The sequence below is a fragment of the Mastigoproctus giganteus genome, chromosome 5 (genome assembly GCF_048544385.1).
Source record: "Mastigoproctus giganteus isolate SK-2022 chromosome 5, ASM4854438v1, whole genome shotgun sequence".
Classification (NCBI taxonomy): domain Eukaryota; kingdom Metazoa; phylum Arthropoda; class Arachnida; order Uropygi; family Thelyphonidae; genus Mastigoproctus; species Mastigoproctus giganteus.
Window position 1 is genome coordinate 111963590 of NC_143579.1, and position 24115 is coordinate 111987704.

The window sequence follows — 24115 nt, forward strand, 5'->3', positions numbered from 1 at the left end:
TCAGGCCGCCTGGGCCAGTCTGCCCCTGATTACAATTATTATTAAATAAATGAAATTATGACATCTGATGGATGACTTTCTTTAATTAATAATTAAATAAATGAAATTATATGCACAGGTATTGATTACTTCCAAGCAAATGGCACACAAAAAGTTAATTTGCCATTTATTTAAAAGACGAGTTTGGTTTGGTTTGGTTTGGATTTTATTGGCGCATTAGCAACTAAGGCTATAATGCGCCAAGACCAGCTAAAAGACGAGACAATGGCTAAATAGTAGGTTAACCTTTTGCCGATGTGATGTCATCTCTACATACTAGGTAAGTATGCTTACCTATTGTAAAAGCAACTGTGTTTGAAAACAGTTTAATATCAAGGCATCTCATTGTGAAGGCAAAGTTTGTTCTGCTGTTCAAGGCCACATCTGCCATACCCGATTTACTCCACTCACATTCACGCTAATGCACACGTAGCCGTGGTAAACAAATACACTGCTCTACCATTAACATCCGGACACCCCTCCATGGATGAGGAAACGGGTCCTCATCCATGGATGAGGACGTTTTCCATGAATGCAAAACGTCACAGAACCTGCTATAAATATGCACAGTAAGCTTCGAACAGACAATTGTAAAAGTGGGCATGCAAGATGACACGTTCAACAGAATTACCTCAACAGTTCAACAGAATTGATCACCTCAACAAATGCTAGACGCCGATTAACATGGTGTAAGGAGCGCGAATCCTGGACTGTAGAGCAGTGGAAAACAGTCCTATGGACAGAAGAGTCGGGGTTCGCACTCTACCAGTCTGATGGCCGTTCCTGGGTGTGGCGAATGTCAGGGTAACAGTTCCTTCCTGATTGTATCCTCCCAACAATGAAGTTTGGTGGAGGCAGTGTATGGGGCTCCTTTCATGGTTTGGCTTGAGCCCATTAGTCGTTAGAGACAAAACCATGAATGCTGTGCAATACCAAGACAACCTGGACAATTATGCACTTCCAACATTATGGCAATACTTCGGGGAAGGCCCATACCAGGAATGCGGAACGCGCCATGCCATACTGCTCGGGTCGTAACAGAGTGGTTTGAAGACATGGGTGTGGAAAAGTTGGATAGACCAGCCCAGAGTCCTGACTGATCTGAACCCTGTCGAGCATCTTTGGGATGTATTGGATCGTAGGGTACGTGCACGTCGAGATCGCCCAAAGAACAAGGCCGAACTGGTGGCTGCGTTAAAGGCCGAGTAGAGGAACATATCATCTGACATTTATAAAAAGCTGGTTGAGAGTATGCCGCGAAGATTGAAAGCCGTCATAAAAGCAAAAGGTTTCAGCACAAAATATGAAATGACACAATAAAAGCTTTTTTTTTTTTTTTTTTTGTCTAAAGGCAGGTGTCCAGACAGTAACGTAACTAGAAAATGTGGGCCCCAATGCAAAGTTTAGTGTGGGCCCCCCTGAAAATAGGTGCAATAACAATAATGACCCGCAATAAATGGGCATCTACTTCACTTTGGCACCCACAGTCACAAATCCTTAAAAATTGCCCTGGAAGCAGCAGCTATGCTAATACCATTTCACCTCTATTCACTGCAGTTGTACTCTGTAGCTAACTAACAATAAACATACTTCGTGTGAAGAAAATTATTGTTCGTAGACATAGTAAATTTTATCATAAACATAACTAAAAACATATTTTTACTCAATTAATTTTTTTTTTTTTTTTTTCTGTTTCGGGTAGAAGGCCAGTGGGCCCCAATGCATCGCATTGACTGCATTGGTATAGTTACGCCACTGATTACAACGGTCAGAATTAAGTGGATCAACGCCGCGAGCGTTCACATGAACAGAGTAAGCGCTTGTGATCGTCAGTTGTTCATAAAGTCGTGGTCAGAATTCGACGCCTTGATAAGTAACTTTATACTATATATGAATGAGACAGTAGAGCACCAAGTTAGCATTGGACATTTAAGCAGCGATCATAGAGAAACAGCCTTGAACCGAGATTAAAACGATTGAATGTGAAATTCTGATGTACCCAACGATAACCCTGTTACTCGAATTCATATCAAATTACGGTTATTAAAGCAAATAAAGTTTTCAACGAGGTTTAAAGTCTTTAAAAGGGGGAGGGGGTAATTGCTTTTCAAAGCGAATTATCTGTTACGACACACCTCCAAGTTGATCTGATTCTAATATGCCACATTAGGATTAGCCACATTTAAGAAAGTAAATTTCAAAATAAAGCCAATCCAGAGTTTTCATAATTTTTTTTTTATACCCCGTGTATAAACGGTTTTTGGCTGCCGTTGGCAAAAGGTTCATGGCCTCTGTTTTGACACTATTTTTCAGTTTCAAAAACAAAAAAATCGCAAAATCAGAGGAAACTGAGCATCCTCTGTACAAATCGAAATTATCGATTTGTACAGTGGATGCTCAGTTTCTTCATGGAATAGTTTCTCGATGTTTCCGATTTTGTATTGAGTCATATCTAATCAGACATCGTCGTATGAAAAAATGTAACACCATCAATCAAATCCGGGTGTCCTGTTTTGATGACACGTCGCTGAAGAACTTTGAGAACCCGTGCATGATTTTGACCTGACTGTTTCACCTCTACACATGAAATAGCACATGAGCAGACAAAATTAAAAAGATACTGTACACCTTTTTATAACGAAATATGAGCATGACCTTCCCAGCGTTTACGAAAATCTTGAGTTTCTTCAGCCATGGTGATGACTAAAGTTTACACTGCATGCCTGCGTCGCTGAACCTCTCTTTTGAATGTGATCTTTAAATCTCTCTTCTTGGATCCCATAGTAATTTCCATGCTTTTTATAGCGCGTGATCTGCTGCAGACACAGTCCCATTCGCACACGTTCCTGTTAATGGTGGATTCACTTGGGAACCAACCCACTTCGTGCAGACCTTTCTTTACTTAGTCACAAGATGACACACACAAAAAAAAAAAAAAAAAAAAATCAAATTATTAATTTAATGGCACTAGAGTTTGTTGCTCATGTCCGTATATTTTATTATTATTATTATTATTTATTTTTATTTACTTACTTATTTTTATTTATTTATTTATTTTGTAAAAGTGTGTCGATTTGTATGCGGCCTGAAAAATCCAGATTAACTAGCCGAAAACCCTATTCCCTCCACCCGAGATCGGCTAACTACAGCCTAGATCAGTGGTTTTCAACCTTTTTTAATAACGGCACCTCTAAGTAATTTATTTTATTTTGCGGCACCCCTACTCAAATTTCTGCCTGTTAGATCCGATTCTCTCTCTGTATATATCCGTGTATATATATATATATATATATATATATATATATATATATATATAATATTAAAATATATATATGCTATATGATATTTATTACAATAATATACAGGCATACCTCGGTTAACGTTACCTCTGATAACGAAGCTTCGATATAACGAAGTCGGCAATTTCAAGCCCCATTTAACATAAAAAAAAATATATTCCAGTTCAATCACCTGAAATCTAAACAAACTGAAGAAATTACGGAAACCTTTGGGGCTTCTCGTGGTTGGTTCGAGAAATTTAAAAATCGGGCCAGGATTCATAGTGTAAAATTAACAGGAGAAGCTGCAAATAAGTTTCCAGAAAAACTAAAGGAAATCATTGAACGTCAAAATTTTCCAAATTTAGTGTTCAATGTTGACGAAAGCGGTTTGTTCTGGAAACGGCCACCAACAAAAAGCTTCATTTCTATTGAAGAAAAATCAGCTGCTGGGTTCAAAGCAGCCACCGACCGTTTAACGTTACTCTTTGGATCAAATGCCTCTGGCGATTATAAATTAAAATTGTAATTAGTTTACCATTCAGAAAATCTGAGGGCGTTAAAAGGTAACATAAAAATGAATTTACCTGTAATATGGAAAGCAAATAGAAAAGCGTGGGTTACCAAGGAGTTATTTACTGATTGGTTTGTTAACCACTTTTGTCCTGAAGTAAAACGGTACTGTATTGTCAAAAAAAAAAACAACTTTGAAGAAAAAGCTCTTTTGTTGTTAGACAATGCTCCGGGACATCCTACTGATCTTAACACGTTGGACACATGCATTCCTGTCAAAGTTGTGTTTCTTCCAGCAAACACAACTTCCCTGATTCAACCATTGGATCAGGGAGTAATAGCATCATTTAAAGCTTATTATCTGCGTCGAACATTAAGCAGTTTAACTGAACTAGAGGATAAAGAGGAAATGACAGTTAAAACTTTTTGGAAAAACTACACCATTAAAAACGCAATTGAAACCATTGATAGTTCTTGGAAAGAAATCACTAAGAAATGCTTAAATGGAGTTTGGCGCAAAATATGGCCAGAAGTTGTACTAGAAGAAGAAAATAACATCCAAGAAATTAGAAATGAAGTTATCCAGATGGCTCAATCAATAGGTTTCGAAAATGTCGATGAAGAGGATGTTAGAATTTTATTGAATGCAGAAGATGATGGTTTTTCAGTGGAAGATTTAGAAAACCTTGTTAGCAACGAAGACAAAGATAATGAAGACGAGGTTAAAGAAGTTCCTGCCGAAAAAGTGTTAACAACCAAAGATTTAAAAAGGTGCTTAAATGACATTGAAAACGTTTTAAATTTTTTTAGTGAAAATGATCCTGATTTAGGATGAAGTGTTATTGTTAAGCGATCAGTGTTAAATGCAATAACTCCGTATAGGCAATTGTTAAATGAAAGAGAAAAAGAGCATAAACAACAACTTTAGACTCGTATTTTAAAATGTGATTTCACTTTGTATGTAAGTTGACTGTTTATTTAATAAAACTTTTCTTTGTTCGAAAAAAAAGCTTTTCATTTTCTTTACGTAGGAACGTATCCCTATTCTGGCCATAGTATTTTTACCTCTGAAAACGAAGTTTCGCTTAACGAAGTAATTTCGTGGAACGCATCCTATTCGTTATTCGAGGTATGCCTGTAATTATAAAAATTACATTTCATAATACAAATTACATATATACAGTATATAATTTTATTCTTTATATAGAGGTACTAAGTAAACATCAATTATAGATCACCACAAAATTAAAAAGATACTGTACACCTTTTTATAACGAAATAAACATATAAATTAAAAAAATAATAAGGTTAAGTAACTTAAACCCAAAATACGTGGCACTCCTGGAATGTTGTTGCGGCACCCCGTTTGAAAACCACTGGCCTAGATAGAAGATTGCATTTTAGAAATTCTTCCAATCATCAATGGGAATCGAACCCTCTCCAAACGAGTGTTAGATGACGATATGTCGTGCTCAGTTAGTCAGTTGCCACGGTGTGCTTTCATGCATGACAGATTGGTACAGGATGGGCGTGGGTAGACCCACGGCTAGTATTCCGCTCTTTGGGTATATCACGATCTGTTATATACTGATCCGACCTGATGGTTGACATTTCATACAGTGTAAACTGTATAAAATGTATAAAAAATATATATCTGCCGAAACATTTTCTTCAGTTTACACAGAAGAAATTACTGTGAGCGTGTCCTGGGCAAGGGTTTCCCTGGGCTTGTGAGCTTGTCCTGGGCTTTCACTTTTTCACGAATGGGAAATCGTGAGAGAGTCACGATTTCCCATTCGCACACTCATTGCACATAAAGTACGGTTGTCAACGTTCCACATTTTCGCACGCCAGTAAATTTCTAGAGAAAAAAACTAAATAACTATGTATCGTTCTAGCTCGGACGTAGAAATGTGAGGCACCGACGTAGTCGAGTGATTAAGTGCGAGAGTGCAGAAGCACGAGCCTTTGAATGGACGGTGGATCAAGTTCGCATGATTGCTAAATACGGCTGTATTCATGGTCGAAATGCTTAAATGTAACTCCTCTGACCTAGTGATCGTGCCGTAGTATGAACAGAACTTTATATTGTCTCTGCTGCAGCACTTTATTACTACTGCATACAGAGCAGTAAATGTACAGCATTTTCAGAAGCATTTGAACTGATCACTGCATTTACATTAATGGCAGGGCGGCATGATTTAAATATAGACACTAGAAATCTCGTTTTCATTTAACTGGCTCTCGTAAATTACATCTCAAGCGAATGACTACTCGCTCGTGTAACTCAACGAAACAGATAGATCAATGATGGGAACGACCTGATGTCAGATTCTCTCTGGCTGTCTATTGTGCCAGATGTAAAGTTTCGGTAACAGGGAGGCTATGTGTTTATAAGGTACATACTGTAAAAGTATGCAGTTTCCTAAAGTAATAATGTAATGAACTGTGAGAAGGTGATGCACTGTAAAGCAGGAACAGGTTGCAAAGTGTGTAAGGCTGTAAGCAACAGCAGAGATTCAAAAGTAGAATGAGTTGCCGCAAAATGCAACTCATTTTCAAGTTTCGTTCTTTGAACATAACGAATAATTATGTTTCACTACATGAGAAATTTATAAGTCTGCTAGTCTGAAGAGATCAAACGGTATAGAGAGAATTTGACCCACTGTTCCAAAATGATTCCAAATAATTCTAAATTATATTTTAGGGCAAAGAAGTCTGATACATGGTAAAATGCACGCTTATTTACAGAAATTATTTATGAGAATTAAAATTATTGTATTTATGTTTATTACAAGCTACTAGTCAACACTGATCACTGGATTAATTAAATACAATATTTCGAAACACTTGTTCTTATCTTTTAACAGAAGTGAAAATGAATTGAAAAGAAATTATACAGAATTGTTCAAGTAAAAAATAGATGAAGTCCTGATATACAAGTTAATCTTGCGTAGAAGAGAAATTTTCAAGAGAATAACGGGGCCAATTTCTGGATCTGTATCACGTAATTACAACCCCTTTATGAACGCAAGGACCATTCTTTCCTTCTAACAGGGACGGCCAGAGGTAAGTCTTGATGTCATTCGTTAGTTGGTTAGATGTGTGGAAACGAACGTGCATATCTCTTCGGAACTTGCGTGTTTCATATTCGATGATGAATGGTGGGTTTTGATTAGCTAGACACCAGGCCAGCTGAACACAGTCCTTAACATATTGTCTTAAACCTTCACAGTTTTTAAGACAGGGGTAGTCATAAAGAGTGGCGCAGATCTGGGTAAGCACTTCCTGAAAGGAAAGATAAAGAATTACACAAGATTCATATTTCATGCAATCACTATTCAGAAAGTTATTGTTACTGTTTATAATAACATTTCAATTAAAGTGTAAAATGCAATAATTCCTGCTTACATTGTTTGTTCACTTTATTAGGACCATGGAGGTTTGAGCAACAATTTATGCAAAAATATGTAAATTGAAGAGGTTATTGGCATGTAACCCTTTCCATATATACTAGAAGCCTACAGCCTTTTATAATCGTTGTTAAACTCAAAGAAATGCAGTAGTATAAGACAGCCGTGAAAAACGGCGATCTACTATTAGGCGAATTAGTATTTGGAGTATTTCTGTAATTCATTTCTATAAAAAAATAATAAAATAAAATAAATTACATTACACTTTAACTGAAACAACTCATTCTTTATTTATTCTGGTGAGTACTTGGTACGAGGGGTGATCATTTAATTCACGGACTGGTGCAAGATGTTATCTTAATTGTCATCATCTGAATCTTATATGGATTTCTCCTTCTCGAAATACTCTCCCTTGAACTTTACACACTTTCGCCACCGTCGTATCTACGCATTAAATGCTTCTTGCAAGCCATTTTTCCAAAGACTGGGAAGTGCTTCCGTTGTAGCTTTGCGAGCATCGTTGTGTCGGACGCGAAACGCTTGCCTTTCAGAGCTCTCTTCAGCATGGAAACAAGAAGAACCTCCTGTTTCTTCGATATCGAAGGACGTATTTCTTGACCAATTCAGCATTGTGTATCCCCGTTGGTTCCTGGCGGATTGCCCACATAGCAGAATACATTTTTGTTTTCGTGTTCAGGAGGTGCGCCTGGAATGTCAGCGCCTCATCCCATAATAAGCCCAGATCCTTGTGCGTTTTAACTTTTTAATGGGTCATCCATTGATGGTAACATTGATATTATTGTGTGACTTCTTCCAGGTGAATGACATTTGATTAACCAAGCTGTAATTGCTTGGTTACTCTGTAAATCAATCGAGGCCAGAAATTGTTCAAGTTGAGGGATTTTTTTATTTGCCTGCAGAGTAGTGGCAAGAACCTGCTTTTTGTTAGAAGATGTAAGGTAAAATTTCAGGTCATCAGCATATGACTGGAAATCAGTTTGCCAGGAAGGGCTCTAGCACTGTGGCAAATAGGGTTGATGATAGGACACCCCCTTGTGGGATACCCCTATTAGTAGTGCATGTTGTCCGGAAACTACGATGCGATATGATGAGATGTCAATGTTCCAGGATTGATTTAATTATGCTGAGAGTATTTCCTGTAATGTTTAAGTAATGCTGGAGAATGGTGATTAGAGCTGTTATATCTATTTTATCATAGGCCGCTTTAATATAAAAAAAAAAAATAATAATAATAAATAACGTCTAGTTGTGTTCTGTCATTGAGGGCTTTCTGAATTCTGATAAGGGTGTCCATGAGGTTGCTATTTGTAGATCTCCCCTTCATCACGGTATGGAGGTACGGGGACCGGCGATTGAAACAGTGGTCTTCAATGGAGGGCTGAATTGCTTTTTCAAATATCCCGCAGCTGATGGCAATAGGCCTGAAATCTTGTGGCCGCTTGGGGTCTCTGCATTTAGCGACTGGACGGACAAAATACGTGTTCCAGATCGTACGTGATCTAGAACTGGGTATAATACTGATATAATAAGTAAAACAAATAAAACAGAGAACAATTAATATTGAGCCACTCAGAATACGTAAAGCAAACAGGGAGGTGCAGAAAAGATAAAATGTTACAATGAGTTACAGGTGGGAAGGGGATCGCATTAAAGTTACGTAACAGGTTTTTTTTTCATTAAAAAATCTGTTACGAGTATGTTAAAAAATAGTCTTGTGTAACGCATGCAGCATTTTAAGTTTTGTTTCCATGGTAAGTAATATTCGACATTACGTAATTTACAGGGAAGGGGTGGAGTATTCAAAAAATTAAATAATTTTTGAGTTACTTTATGAATGGGCGCTTAATAATTAAATATTGTTCAAAGTTTGAAAAATAACTATGAGTTCCATATAAACAACCCTGCAAACTTTCGGAAGACAAAAGATAAAACAAGTAAATGAGCCAATACATAATTTTATTTTTTTATTATTTTTTTTAAATAATTGCTTCTAAATCGTTATATACAATAAAGACAAATATACTGTATAGGTGTACTTTCTTATAAATTTACACAAACCAAATCATCTTAAAAAATTAACTTAAAATAAACAAAATCATCATCATAGAAATAAAACCAATAGTCCTTTACTTCAGCGCAATATAGCTTTAGATGCGCGATATGAATAACAACAACAACATAATTTGAGAACGAAGTATTGGATAAGGATTTTTTGTTTTCCGACATTTTTCGCTGTTTACGGTGACAAGTAACACACACACTTTCCTCCCATCTTTTTTTCATCTTTAACTCCTAGTTTCTTGGAGGATGGGGGAAGGCATGCCTTATAATAAATAAACAAAGTACCATGGCCCAAGCTTCGTCATGTTATACAACTGGACATAGTCCTACTATTGGCTCCTCTCACCGGGTGGAAAAGGCCCCCGATCCGAATCCCGTGGCTGAGTTAGTTGGTCTCAGGCGTAGACAGCAAGGTTTTCCACCCCGGAAAAACTGGGGGGGTTTTCGTCCAGCAAAGCAGGCAAATCGACCAGCGAACACACGCAATTTACAGACACAATACACATGAGTAGTTGAAGCGACTTTCTAGGTGGACCTAATATAACAGTTTAATTTTAGTCATACTATTGGCAATAATGTAAACATGAGATTATTGTTGCTGTTATTATTTATATAACTATTAACATAAAAAGCCATATTGTGCCGCGTTTATTATGCCTGTAGAAGTGTGGATTGATGGACCGGTTTGCATGTCATGCGGCTGAAAAACCCGGAATAACTCACGAGGGAAAGAGTAGCCCCCCTCCGCGTCAGGTCGGCTAAGTACAAGGTTGTTAAAATTAAAGTATCCCTATTTAGAGGGCTCTGGAGCGAGTTCTAAGGCTCGTACTGACACAGAAATTTGCACAACGGGTACAATAAAGAATGCGCTCGCCATTTATTGGAAAAAAAAAAAAAAAAAGTTACAAAATTTGTCACTGTATGGCGCGTAACTATCTTAGTTACGACTATGCAAATAACTTACGTTATTCGCATAATCGTAAGTTATTGCCACAGCGCCACTACTCAGCTCTACTATACTGTAGAAATGCAAAGCAGTCTCTTCAAAATCATACAGTAGATGCCAATAACGTTGCAGGAAAAGACGCTATTAGTGAAGTTGCACTATCAGAACAGCAACAATACAGCTGCGGCTATCAGAGAATTCCGGTGTCAGAAGCGCATAAGGCCCACGTGGACCTATGACTGTGCTGTCCGCAAAATGATTGCGAAATTTGAACGACAGGACATCTTGGGGTTCAACCAGGTACAGGTTGAAAACGAGTGGACTCCTCTCGTGTTGAAGATGCGGCTATTTCTGTCGTGGATTTATCAAGTCAATCTCCATGTGGTAGCGCAAGTGTGCCAGCTGTTTCTCGTGAAGTGGACATGCCGCATTCCACTGTAAGGCTAGTAATGCGTCAGGTGTTGCGGTACTATCCTTACGAGATGCACATGCTAAAACATGGTGATGCAGATATTAGTTTCACATGAGCACTTCAGTTTCTGGCGCCAATGAGAGTGGATATCACTTGGCCATGGAACATCGTTTGGGGGTGATGAAGCCCACTTCTGCTTAAATGGACAAGTGAATACGCACAACTGTCGCATTTGGGCAACAGAAAACCCTCGAGTTATCCAAGAGGTCCCGTTGCATTCTCCAAAAGTGACAGTGCGGTGTGGATTTACGGCCACATTCATGATTGGGACATTTTTTTTTTGTACAGGTAACACCGACTGGACCCCGCACCTGTTCTATCACTGGACAGCGATATTATGAAATGGTGGCAAATTTCGCAATACCAGAGCTGCAACAACGTGGGCGCCTTCAGGATACCATATTCATGCAAGATGGTGCGCCACTCCACATCCAGCATTGTGTCTAAAGATTGCTAAGGCAACACTTTACAGACGAACGGGTCATTAGCCATTGTTTCCACATATCTTGGCCACCCCGATTACCGGACCTCACCCCATGCGACTTCTGGTTGTGGAGTGTTTTGAAGAACCAGGTGTATCGGGAAGGATGTCAAACTCTGGCAGATCTGAAGGACAGCATTAGACATCATGTGCTGGCTATTTCAGTTGACATGTTATGTTCTGCTGTAGAAAATGCTGCTCTTCGAATGCAAACTGTTGTTACCAATATGGAGGACACATTGAACAATTGCAGCGCTGTTCAAGTGATTTATATTGTCGCAGCGCAATATAGTGACAAATTTTGTAACTAATTTTTTCTTTATTGTACCTGTTGTTCAAATTTGTCTTCAGTACGAGACTTAGAACTCGCTCCAGAGCCCTCCACATAGGGATACTTTAATTTTAACAACCCTGTATAGTCCTGATCGAAGAGGCTTTTAAGGATTTTTCCTGTCTCCGAAGGGATTCGAACCCAGACCTCTCCAAGCAGCGACAAGTGACGAAACTACGAACGGTCGTGTGTTGCACTTATAAAAAAATAATAAATAATAATAATAATAAAATAAATAATCAAACAATTAATCAATTAAAATAAAAATAGTAAAATGAAATAAAAAGATAGTTTGTATTTCAGTCCCTCAGCAGGTAATAAGGAACATAGACTACCTCACCGTCAAAACTGGCTGTTTTATATCGGCCAATATACACGAGCGCCTAATTAATTAACAATGGCCTGTCCAGTTTTGTGCTAAATACAAATTTGTATAAATCCAATTTGGCAACCTACAGTGACGGACAAAAAAACTGCATCACCTTAAAAAAAGTAACATTTGTAGTGAAACGTATAAGATATTGTTTGATTACAGTCATTTTGTTTATCGCAAAGCAAAAGTATTGCGTCAGACAACGCTTCTATTGCATCTGACAGTAATTGCAAGGTATTGCATCAACCGTTTCTATAAATACGGCGTTGGAAGGGTATACAACTCATTAGAATCCTGTTTTGCGGAGGTGTAAGCATGGCTCCATATGTTCAGTTGACACCAAGAAAAAAAAGTGTAGCTGTTGCTCTGTCCCAGGAAGGGCTTTCTACGCGTGTTTCGCTGATAAAATAGGCTGTCACCAGTCAACAGTATCCTGGGTGCTGAAATTAAAGCATGAAACCGATGATGTGAAGAGAAGACCTGGATCAGGCCGTAAGAGAGTTACTACGCCTTCCCAAGATCGATATTTGAAACGGCTATGCCTTCGTAATCTCCATGCTAGTGCCCCTCATCTAAAACTGGACTTTGAGATGGCCTCTAGTGTTGAAACAAGTGCACGAACTATCCAAAGACGGCTTTCGGAATGTGGTGTGCATGCCTATCGGCCCAAGAAGAAGCCTTTGTTGACCCAACAAATGAGGAAGAAGCGACTTGCTTGGGCTAAACCGCATGTTTCATGGACAAAAGAGCAAAGGGACACCGCCATCTTTTCTGATGAATCGAAATTCAACGTGCATGGCTCGGATGGGAAGCGATATGTCAAAAGACGAAAATCGGAGGCATACCATCCTGACTGCATAACACCGACTGTAAAGTTTCCTGCCAGTCAGATGGTCTGTGGATGCATAACAAGCAAAGGGGTGGGGCGAATTAAGTTTATTAACGGAACGGTGAATGCAGAAACCTACACTGCTATCTTGGAGGAGTGTCTGAAACCCGTTATTAGGGATTGTCCAAAACTGCATTTTTCAACAGGACTCCGCACCTCGCCACACAGCAAAATTAGTAAGTTTTATGCTATTTAGATTTAATGATGAGTTTGTCTTCTTGTCTCACAAGGCTTAAAACAAACTTACACCAATGTTTATCCCTCGTTTTTCTCCCTTAAGGTGCAGTCATACATCAGAAATGTTGGCATTACAGTGTTGGACTGTCCGGGATTTCAACAGTCAGATTTGAACCCTATTGAAAATTGCTGGTACATAATGTCGTCTAAAATTGCTCAGAAGAAGTGAACAAGTAAGATTCGGCTGCAGGAGAACATTATAAGGGCGTGGTACCAGGAAATTGGGCAACCCTATATCCAGAAGTTGATTAACTCTATGCCAGATCGTTGCAAGGCTGTGATTTCAGCTCGAGGAGGAACAACAAAATATTGAGGACTTATTTTGCTGATTTACAGTAAATAATACTATTACATTAACTTGTCATTTCAGTTTGTACACGTAAATGCAATAAAATGTAAAAATGTATGTTTGGTTGTCATGATTGCCATTTGCATGATTTTCTCATTTTTCCATTAATTACGCAGCATTTTACCCTTTGAAAAGATATTTATGGCAATTAGGTATATCAGGTGGAATCCTTTTATTGGATTTCATTCAGAGAGATATATTTCCCATCTAACAAATGCATTTCGTACATTTCTGCAACCCACAATGCAGCGTAAAACACATTATTTGCAAAATTCACAAGTGATTCAGTTTTTTTGTCCGCCACTGTACATATACCACTCGCCACGTTCACTTCTCGTTCAACGTTTAGACTTGCTCCTTAAGGAGGAAGTCTAAACGTTGTCTAAACTTTCTAGTGAGGCAATGATAACTTGGTTATTTCAATCCTTCTAAAACTCAGTCCTGTCATATATCTCGCAAAAAGGATTCTTTTGCTCCTATACTTATCTTCGATGGCACTGATTTCTAGGCAAGATCATATATCTGTATTGGGGGTTACCCTGATTTCTAAGCTCTCTTGGAACAAGCACATTATAAATACTGCTTCCTCTGCATCTAAAAAACTGAGTTTTCTCTTTCGCTCTCGGCGTTACTTTTCTTCCAAACAGCTGTTCACTCTGTACAAATCGCAAACCACCCTACCATAGAATATTCTTCTAGCATTTTGGACGGTGCCTCCAAAACCTCTCTCAGGCTTCTAGATTCCATTCAGAAGAGGGCAGTTAGGTTAATTAAAGACTGCTCTCTCTAACAGAGTCTCTCCATTCTCTGTCTCATGACGTTTTGTTTCTGCTGCATGCATTTTCTATAGATACTTCCGTTGGCACTGCTCTTCAGAACTGACTTCTATAATTCCGCTCTCTCTCTTCCAAAGCAGTCCGAACACGTGCCGCAACCAGTCAACATCCTTTTACTGTCCAACTTTGCTTCTTCCTCATTTATTCATTGAACTTTCGTTTTTTGGAACAAACTTCTTTTATACGTATTTCCTGAAAATTACAATCAATAGAAGTTCAAGTCTAATGTCAACAAGTATCTTCTTTCATCTTCTCAACCTTCAGCCCATGGACGGTACTGAGTAGTATTTGGAGGCTTCATAAAAAAACAAAAAACATAAAAAAACAAAAAACAAAAAAAAAACGTTAACAACAGTTGTCTTGTAGCATTTAAGGTGTTTTTTTTTTTCTAACGTCCTTAATTCCGTTAACTTTTCATTTAATTTACCAAGTTTAGAGGGTGCAGCAATCCCGGAATTAACACAGATCTGTTATGGTGAGCGGCCCACAAAAAAGAATTAGCGTCATTCCATACCGTGATTTTCTTAGGAATATAGTTATGGAGAACCGTGTGATTCCTTAGATTGCCTGTCTGTTTTTTATTCTAGGCATAAAAAATATTTGATTAATTTAGCATCAGGAATGCATGTTTATTTGACACGTACTTCGAAACAAAGCCACAAAAGAATATGCAGAGAGCGCTTCACAAAAAATTCAGGCATGTCGTATACTGTATATCTGATTGCAAAGCAACAAAGGAATTAGTGCCAAAGACGAAATACATTGATTCATTACAATATACGAATAAGAGCTATTCGGGAGCTGTAAGAAAATTTAATTTGCACATAAGCATGAAGAAGCCCACTCCAAGCCAGTTCAATGGGAGTTACAAGTCAGATTTCGAGTAAATCAAGAAATCGGCATCTGGTGCGAAGAATACTGAAGGAAGACGCTTGATCTTTCCATTACAAAATTCAGCTTATACTTAATGAAAATGATCGCAGAAAATGTTATTATATATATTCTTATATTTATATAATATAAATTATATAATAATGTAAATATAAATTATATAATAATGTAAATATAAATTATATATATATATATATATATTGATATATGCTTACTTTACTTACTTAAGTATATATATTGAAATTTTAAAACTTTTCACTCTTTTCACACTTTTTCACTTTTTGAAACTTTATTTCAAATAGTGAAATAAAGCCCAGCTGGAATCAGGGAGTGAAAGAATGAGAGAAAATTTTTCTAATCACACTAAGTCACAGCGATAGGTAGAAAGGAGAGAGAGAGAGAGAGAGAGAGAGTTTCAGCTGAAACCAGCCATAATTACATGATTGACATGATTGATTGATATGTGCAGTTACTCAATTCAAAATTACCTTGCTTATGAATTAGTGAGTTTTACGAGTCACACGACAACCCTAGAAAGTGGTACTGCGTGAAAGAATTCATTAAAAAATAAAATAAATACATTTTCTGTTTACACTCCGGAAGATCACACAGTCGGAGGAGTTCACAAGATACAGAGAATAGAAAAAACAGCACCGTATTTAGCACTCCGGGTTTGAACCCCGGTCATTCAAAGCACGTGTACTTATGCACCCCTCGCGCCTGGCATTAACGATATCTTTAATGCGAAATTTGTAATAAACAAATGACAAATTTTCAAAAAAATTCTTCGATAAAAAAAACAATAATGTATACTTGCCCGTATGATGCCCCATATACTGCAACGACCTCAGTGTTATGAAATACGAGTATTCTAGAAATTTCTTGGAGTAAATCGACTCTAAGATTTATTTAATTTTGTATTTATCATGCAAAGTAAATAAATCTCAAAAATTAAAATAATGCTAAATGAAAGCAAGGAAACCTTTTGCAATAAAAACAAAATTCTTTCGTTATGGAAAACTGCTTACCTTTTTTTAGTAAAAAAAAAAAAAAAAAATTCTTTTAACTTTTCAGAAAGTTAAAAATTCTAGAAGAAAAATAGTACTAAACTGCTTTTTTTTCGAGCAGAATTGACTGATAGTTTCGATCATAAAAAGGTCAGTTCAAATCACTCTTCGCCATAATTTGTTCCTACAATTCATCATTCGACTCTTTCGCTTCCTTACTTAACATCTGGCTCTTGGAGTCAGATGAATGGCTACGCTTACAATTGATGTAATAATAGAAATATTCAGTGTATAAAGTAGGTTAAGCTTATAAGTTTTGACCTACTTTATAAAAATAATAAATTATATAGTGCTGCTTATTTCAGGTCTAGTGGGAAAGAACGACAATATGCATTCCCAGTCTGTTTACTCAATCATAATGAGAGAGATCTTATTTTCGTTCATAACACTTTAACAGTTTAGCACTTTAGTAGTTTTATACATTCGACAATTTTATTAGATGAATTTGGTATTTAAATTTAAGAAATGATATCTCTCGATCTTTTTGCTGCTAGCACAGTAGTCATGATCACTGTTCTTTTATACCGTGTGGAAAAGGTTAAGTTCGATTCTACCGAAATGGGTTTTTGCCAGAAAATCGGCAAAGCGACTACAGATTGCAGGTACCTGCAATTTACAGATACATTAAATGGATGTCTCCCCCCATGTGTTTTAGGGCCTCGTCGCTTGATCTTAACAACCTAATACAAACCAAACCAACTTCTCTTTCATACTGCATTGTCAAACATCTTTATATCGCAGCCAATCAGAATTAAATGAACAGAAAGAGTCAATCAAGTAAAGTGACGCATAATTTGTATTGGTATGTGGAAAGAGTGATATCGATATCGATATTGAATACGGAATGTTTACAGAAGCTTAACAACTATGTTAGTTGTAACGGGAAACTCTACAACCCACAGGAGTTCATGGTCTCCCCTCTCTCTCTCATTAATTGGGTATTTGGTTGGTTATACCGCCACTCACGCAAAGGGTATATGTCAAACCACATTTGACTATTCAATGATATCCATTGGGTGAGTGCAAAATAATAGCAAGGATTTTGAAAACGGGAATGTTTAAAATGTTAAACACAAGTTGGAATTGATGATTGGTGTAATTGATATCAATACTTAAGAGATAGACAAGAGTTGCACAACCATTGGTGGGGGACATTTTCATCCCCCTAAGAAATTCATATATCTTATTATTATCAGTTTAAATTATTAGAAACATCCTACTAGTAGTTTCATCATTATCCACTTTAAATTACTATCAAAAAATTAAAGGAAATTAGACTTCGATAACTAAATTAAAATAGAAGTTGAATTTTTGTATGTGCAATAATAATATAGTAGATATACAACTAAATCCTTCTCTATATACCTATAGATGGAACTTACGCAATGATCGAAACCTGTGTCGTGGACAAATTAACTCCTCCATTCGCGCAAAATAAACTTGATTAACTCGCCAGTGAAAGTAATTTAACATTATAACCATTTAAAGTAACCATTAATTAACTGAAACAAAAATAACTTTATGTAAAACTTACGATTCCAGATGATAAGGGAATCGCAACCATCACGCAAAAGATAAAGATATTTTTATATATACTTTTGCAATCATTAAATGCACGTGCTTTTCATTAAATTCACGCATACGCTGTTATATGTGTACAGCTGTAAACCAAGCCACAGAGTTGGTTATTGGTTATAAAGCACTTGAAATATACTGTCATAAACAGTAATATGTTATTCTCAAAGCAATCCAATGTCAATGTCGAATTCAATATGTCCAAAATAATGCTGACCTCCACATTCCTCCGAACGTCGAATCTGTCCACAGCACTCCTTATGTAATAATTAATACTATTTTCTAGATCTCTAATTGCTAGATCAGTTGAACTTTTCGCTGTATCCAGTTCTTTGTGTGGGATCTGTAGGACTTCGCGTATATGGTTTCTGATGTCACAAATAGAGTTGTGAATTGAGCGAAAAGCCAGCTATGAAAAAAGAAAAAAATAATAATAAAACACTTATTCATATTTTAGGAATTTATTACACTTAAGAAAATACCGAGATCTTTTACAACCTTTGAATTTACAATATTCTCATTTAAAAAAGGAATGGAATTCTAATAGTTTGTATGGACTGCTGGTTGCACATCAATTAATTTATCCTTGGCGCATCACAATTCATGTTATAATTACATGTGTTGTGTCTTATGTACGGCGGCACCTAAACGTTAGTTCAACTCCGCCATGGTACACTGTGATGAACACAGAGCACTGTAAAATGGCCAGATACGAGTATGGTATTATGTCTGCGAAATGTGTGTCTTGTTCTGTTGTATCTGGCCGCTTAGGAGCAACGATCACCAGGATGGCTGCTCCCTAATACCCGTCCACGCCACGAGGAGGAGGGCCACAACAATACGCATACAGGCAAACGAAAGTGCCAAGGTAAGAATCCCACATTCACTGGAGGAAAAATTATTTCCAGTGGATGCCAGCAAATCCCGTGCCACTGGGAGCCCAAACCGGTGGTACCAGCAAAAAAAAAAAAAATAAATAAATAAATAATTAATTAAAAAAATAAAAATAATAAAAAATATAAAAATGATAAAAGATAATAAAATAATACTAATAAAGTAATATGAATAATTAAAAATGTATATATCTCTCTATACATTAAAAAAGTTTTCCTCCTAGTGATATTTACTCGAGCCAATGGGAGAAGAAGGCTGGACAGTTGCAACACTACAAATGTAAAATCTAAAATGATAAAAAATAATAAAATAACAATAAAAAAGTAATATGAATAATTAAAAATATATATTCTCTCTATACATTAAAAAGGTTTTCCTCCTAGTGATATTTATTTGAGCCAATGGGAGAAGAGGGCGGGACTGCAACAATACACATGCACAGGTAAATAATTACATTGTTATCTTCCATTGAAAGACAACTGCTTCCATAACGTTCACCAACTTCGTGCACGTGCTTCACTGTCCAGTACATGACCACGCCTGGCATCATTTGATGTTCCATTGTAATGTAAGCTGATGAAGGGACTCATTATATAGTTTGTATATTTGTAAATAATTTAGTATTTTGTAAATATTTTAAATACTGTATTTGTATAATCTGTAAATATTTTAAATACTGTATTTGTATAATTTGTAAATATTTTAATTTAAATACTGTATTTGTATAATTTGTAAATATTTTAGTTAAATATTTTAGTGCTGCTCTTTTGGATGCAACAATATTCCTCATGCATAATGGAACCCAAAGCAAAAGACCTTTTCGTAAGTTACCTATGTAAATAGAAATAAATAATTACTTATTCCACCTTGACAATGCCGCATGGTAGGGTAGCCAACGGGAGAAGAGGGATGCGGGTTACGTGGTACAAGTGAGCGGGGAAATTATGCCACTAAAAATACACAGACAAATAATTAATTAGGTCATTTCCTGATTAGATATCTATCAGTGTGTTTCGACAGATGTGTGTTATATAGAAAAGATTTGATTTAATCCGTCATACCTCTACATTTTATCAGTGTGTTTCGACAGATGTGTGTTATATAGAAAAGATTTGACTTACTCCGTCATACCTCTACATTTTATGTAGAAAAGCATGCGCGAGGGATAGCGAGCAAAGTGAGCAGGGGGAAAAGCCTCCTAGTATACACTGAGTGATCACTGAATTATGATTACCTACCTAATACTACGTAGGTCCTCCTTTTGCCCTCAGTACAGCAGCTATCCAACGTGGCATTGTGGCACCTCCGTAGCCAATTGGGCAGGAGCAGCAGTGCGTAGCACACGCTTCTTGATTAGACCGGGGTTCAAGCCCGTGACCACCAAATATGGAGGATGCGGAAAGGTCAGGGAATGACCACCGCATATCCCCAGAGCAATATGGCCTTAGTTGCTAATGCTCCTAAAAAAAATAAATAAAAAATAAAATAATAAAAACGTGGCATTGATTCAACAAGATGTCGGAAGCGTTCGGGAGGTATGGCCAACCAAGTTGTGTGTAATGCGATCAGTAATGCAGGTACGGAGGTGATTGGTGATCTAGACGCCTGATATGCTTTTCCACAGTGTCCCACAAGTGCTCTATGGGATTGATATCGGTGGGGTTCGGAGGCCAGTCGATATGCTGCAAGTCAGAACAGTGTTCCTCAAACTATTCCTGCACAAGTGCCTGATAGCTCGGCGCATTGTCATCTTGGAAGACACCATCGCCATTCGGGAAAAAGTGTAACATTAGCGGGGTGTACACAGTCAGCAGGCAGTTTACGATAGCGGAGACAACTAATACGTTGTTCCACATGCACCAGGGGTCCACGTTCCCGACAGTGAAACATGCTTCGCACCATACAACCGCCTCCACCGGACTGCACTTTTGATACCATGCCTGATGGATGAAGAGCCTCATGTTGTTGACGCCAAATCCGTACACGACCATCCACGGTGTGGAGTAAATACCGTGACTCATCCGACCAGAACACCTTCTCCAGTCTTCTAATGTCCAACTTGCATGCTCTTTGCACCAATCGAGTCGTTTACGGCAATGAACCTTGGTTAGGAGAGGATGCCGTAGAGATCGTCTGCTGGTATAGCCCATACGTGCGACGCATGGCCATGCTAGATATTGTTCCGGGTTGGCCCATGTTGTATTGGGTAGTCAACTCATCAACAGTGTTGCGCCTGTTCGCCTGTACGAGTCGTTTGACCATTTCGACGCCAGTCCTGGTACACTTTAACTATACTATGGCGGCTCTCGAACACCCCCACCAGTTCAGCCGTTTGGGAAATCGAGTCACTAGCTCGTCGAGCACCCACAATCTGTCCTTTATCAAAGTCCGATAAATCTTTCCTTTTACCCATCACGCTCGGAAGTTTACTACCTACTGAACCACTGCACCTTACTACTTAGATCGACATCTATGCTACGTAGGTCGACTAACTCCGCACTCTCGTACCTCACGTGGTCAACGGATCGCATTCAGTTTTTATAGGGTTGGTCATAATTCAGTGATCACTCAGTGTATATTAAAATAATAATAAAAGTAAAAAAATCTAAAGCAATGTATGCAAGCAAATAAAACAATAAAAAAATAAAATAAAAGGGTAAATAATTAAAAAAAGTAAAAAATTAAAGTAATAAATACAACAAATAAAACAAACAAAAAAAAATAAAAATAATAATAAAATTTAAAACAAAAATTCACCAGGAATAATGCATTCAGCAGTCGTCATGTAGCTTAGTCAGGGGGTTGCAATCAGCAGGAGTCGAGTTGAAGAAATCAGAAGGTAAAGTCTGGTAGCCATTGTTCTGTAATAAAATTTCAGGTAGACTTGGCCAGGGCGATACAATGCAAAACTGAAGACTCAGTCCATAGATTTCAGAATCACAAGTGAGTTATAAGGCGGATATACTGATAGTATGAAAGCGGTTAGCTGGCGCTGTCGGTTAAGGATTTCTTTTGAAAATTCTTGGAAGATGCCACCTCGATGTCACCGTATAAGCAAGAATCTGTACAGGTGAGATTGAACTGTAAGAGCTTCGCATTCAATGATCCATGATGTGTTATTAAGTATGATGTGCTGAGACTGGAGAAGCAACAGTCTCAGCACATCATACTTAATGTGCTGAGACTGGAGAAGAAACATTTCTGTACAATGTTGAAACAGATAAATGAAATGTCAGGTATAAACGGCTTACTCACGATACCTTTAGTAGACAAGGACCACCTGGATTGACAACAGTTGGTGAGGAGATTCCGGCATTTCTCTTTTTCTTTCTTTGGGTCAGCAGTAAGATCGACAGTAACATTTAGGAAGGTAATAGGTATCCATTTTCCAATTTAATAATAGAGACCTTTGTAAATAACATGAAGGTAAAGTGCCTGCGATAGCTTGTAGCGCCGGTGTGGAGACTGCACGGCATGTTCGAAGCAGTGCCAAGAGAAAAGACCTTTGTATAGTTTCCAGTTGGGATTAGGAGAAAACCAAGGTTTTCTCTTACACTAGACGAATGCTAGAGGACGCTAGAGGAAGCGAATTTCCTTGATATTTTATTACTGTAGGCCTACCATAATTTAGTCTTCTCTTAAAGATCATCATTTTTGTTTTTGTCACTGAAACTGTGAGCTTGTTTTGAGTGGTCCAGTCAGCTAGATGTTGAGAACTTTTCTGATCGGTTGGTGACGAATGCTGGGTGTACCAGTATGATCCGGAGACTAAAGACATGTCAAATCAGTGAAAGCACACCTCCCCCCCACCGCCCAAAGAGGCAGAGACCACTCCAACTGCGAAGAATGGGATGTTGTCCGTGTTTTGGGGCAGAAAAGGGGTTATCCTGACAGATTACCTACCTCGTGGTTCCATACTTACCGGAGAATACTACATAAATCTTTTGAAAAAGTTACGCGATGCTTTGAAAGTGAAAAGGCGTGGAACGTTAACCAAAAGTGTCCGTCTTCTGTCGGACAATGCACCGGCTCACACAGCTGTTGCCACCACCAACTTTGTTGCCCAGTGCAGCTTCGAACTATTGCAGCACCCACCCTATTCTCCTGACGTAGCACCATCAGACTTCTTGTTTCGAGAAATGAAAAACTATTGCGTGGACGCCGCTTTGATTCGTCTCAGGAAGTCATCAATGAAGTGGAATCGTGGTTTCAGGCAAAAACTGCGGACTTCTATGACCAAGGCAAGAAACAACTGATCCACAGATGAGAAAAGTGTGTTACTATACATGGAGAGTACGTAGAAAAGGATTAAAGTTCCTGTGAAGTTTCACCTTTCTAGGGCTATTATTTCCAGGTAAGGGTGCGAACTTTTTGATACCCCTTCGTATGTCTGGATACAGATGGGTGTTTAGTTTGTATCAAGACAAACCAAACTATTATTTTTAGGCCACCCGAATAATTATATTCATCTGCGTTGCATTGTGTATTATGTCCGTAAATTGGTGTGTTCAATGGTCGATTTGCCTGTTTTGCTGGACGAAAAACCCGAGTTACCGGGGGGGGGGGGGGAATACCTTACTATCTACGCCTGAGACCGACTAACTCAGCCACGGAGTGAAAAAAAGTCCATTAAAGTTCCTCGCGTCATCGACGGGATTCAAACCTAGGCCTTTTCCACCCAGTGTGGGGAGGGTGGTGATGCTACCACTGCGCTACAGCGCAGACTTTGTATCAAGACAGAGTGATTACTACAATAGTCCTTTATGAGAAGTTATAATAAATTAGGGTAATTTTCAATTCTAAGACAACGAAGGACACTCCCCACCATAGTGTATCGAAAGCGCCTTTGAAGTCTATAAATAAACTTAGAGTATATTTAAATGTGGATTCATCTATGAGCTTTTTCATTTAAAAAAATGCATATTCACAGCCTCTGCCTAGTGCAAAGCCATATTATTGAAGGGATGAATTTAAATTTGCCTCCGCAAGCAGTGAATTAATTATTATTATTATTATTATTATTATTATTATTATTATTATTATCTGTTTATTCCAAAAAAGGAAACCATCCGGGGAGGACGCAAAGTGCCAGGAGGGTGCTAAGTATATATTAGGATACGAGCTACTACGGGCAGTGCGTTACATATACTTTTCTTTTTCATTACTAATTCTGAGACTGGTTTAACGTTCAAGTAGTTTTCCTAAGTGAGAAAGCAAGTCAAATTGGCCTGTAAGATTTTGGATCGTGCTGAGGTTTTCCTGGTTTTGGTAAAATTTTCAGTAAAGCTGACTTCCAGATAACAGGAAAGGTACTAAATTCTAAGCATTTGTTAAAGATGTTTGTTTGTTTGTTTGTTTGTTATTTGGTTTTTAGGAGCATTAGCAACTAAGGCCATATTGCTCCGGGGATATGCGGTAATCATTCCCTGACCTTTCCGCATCCTCCGTT

The 24115-nt window shown here is 37.9% G+C and overlaps 1 protein-coding gene across 1 annotated transcript in view; it reads right to left on the minus strand.

Annotated features, from left to right (window-relative positions):
* Window positions 1–6833: 6833 nt before the first annotated feature.
* Window positions 6834–24115, minus strand: part of LOC150085644 (uncharacterized) — a 156305-nt gene continuing 139023 nt past the window's right edge. The window contains exons 8-9 of the mRNA XM_090374632.1: window positions 17990–18181; window positions 6834–7118 (exon numbers count right to left, since the gene is read on the minus strand). Of these exons, the coding sequence (XP_090230758.1) occupies window positions 6834–7118; window positions 17990–18181 (477 nt within the window). The remainder of the gene's footprint in view (window positions 7119–17989; window positions 18182–24115) is intronic.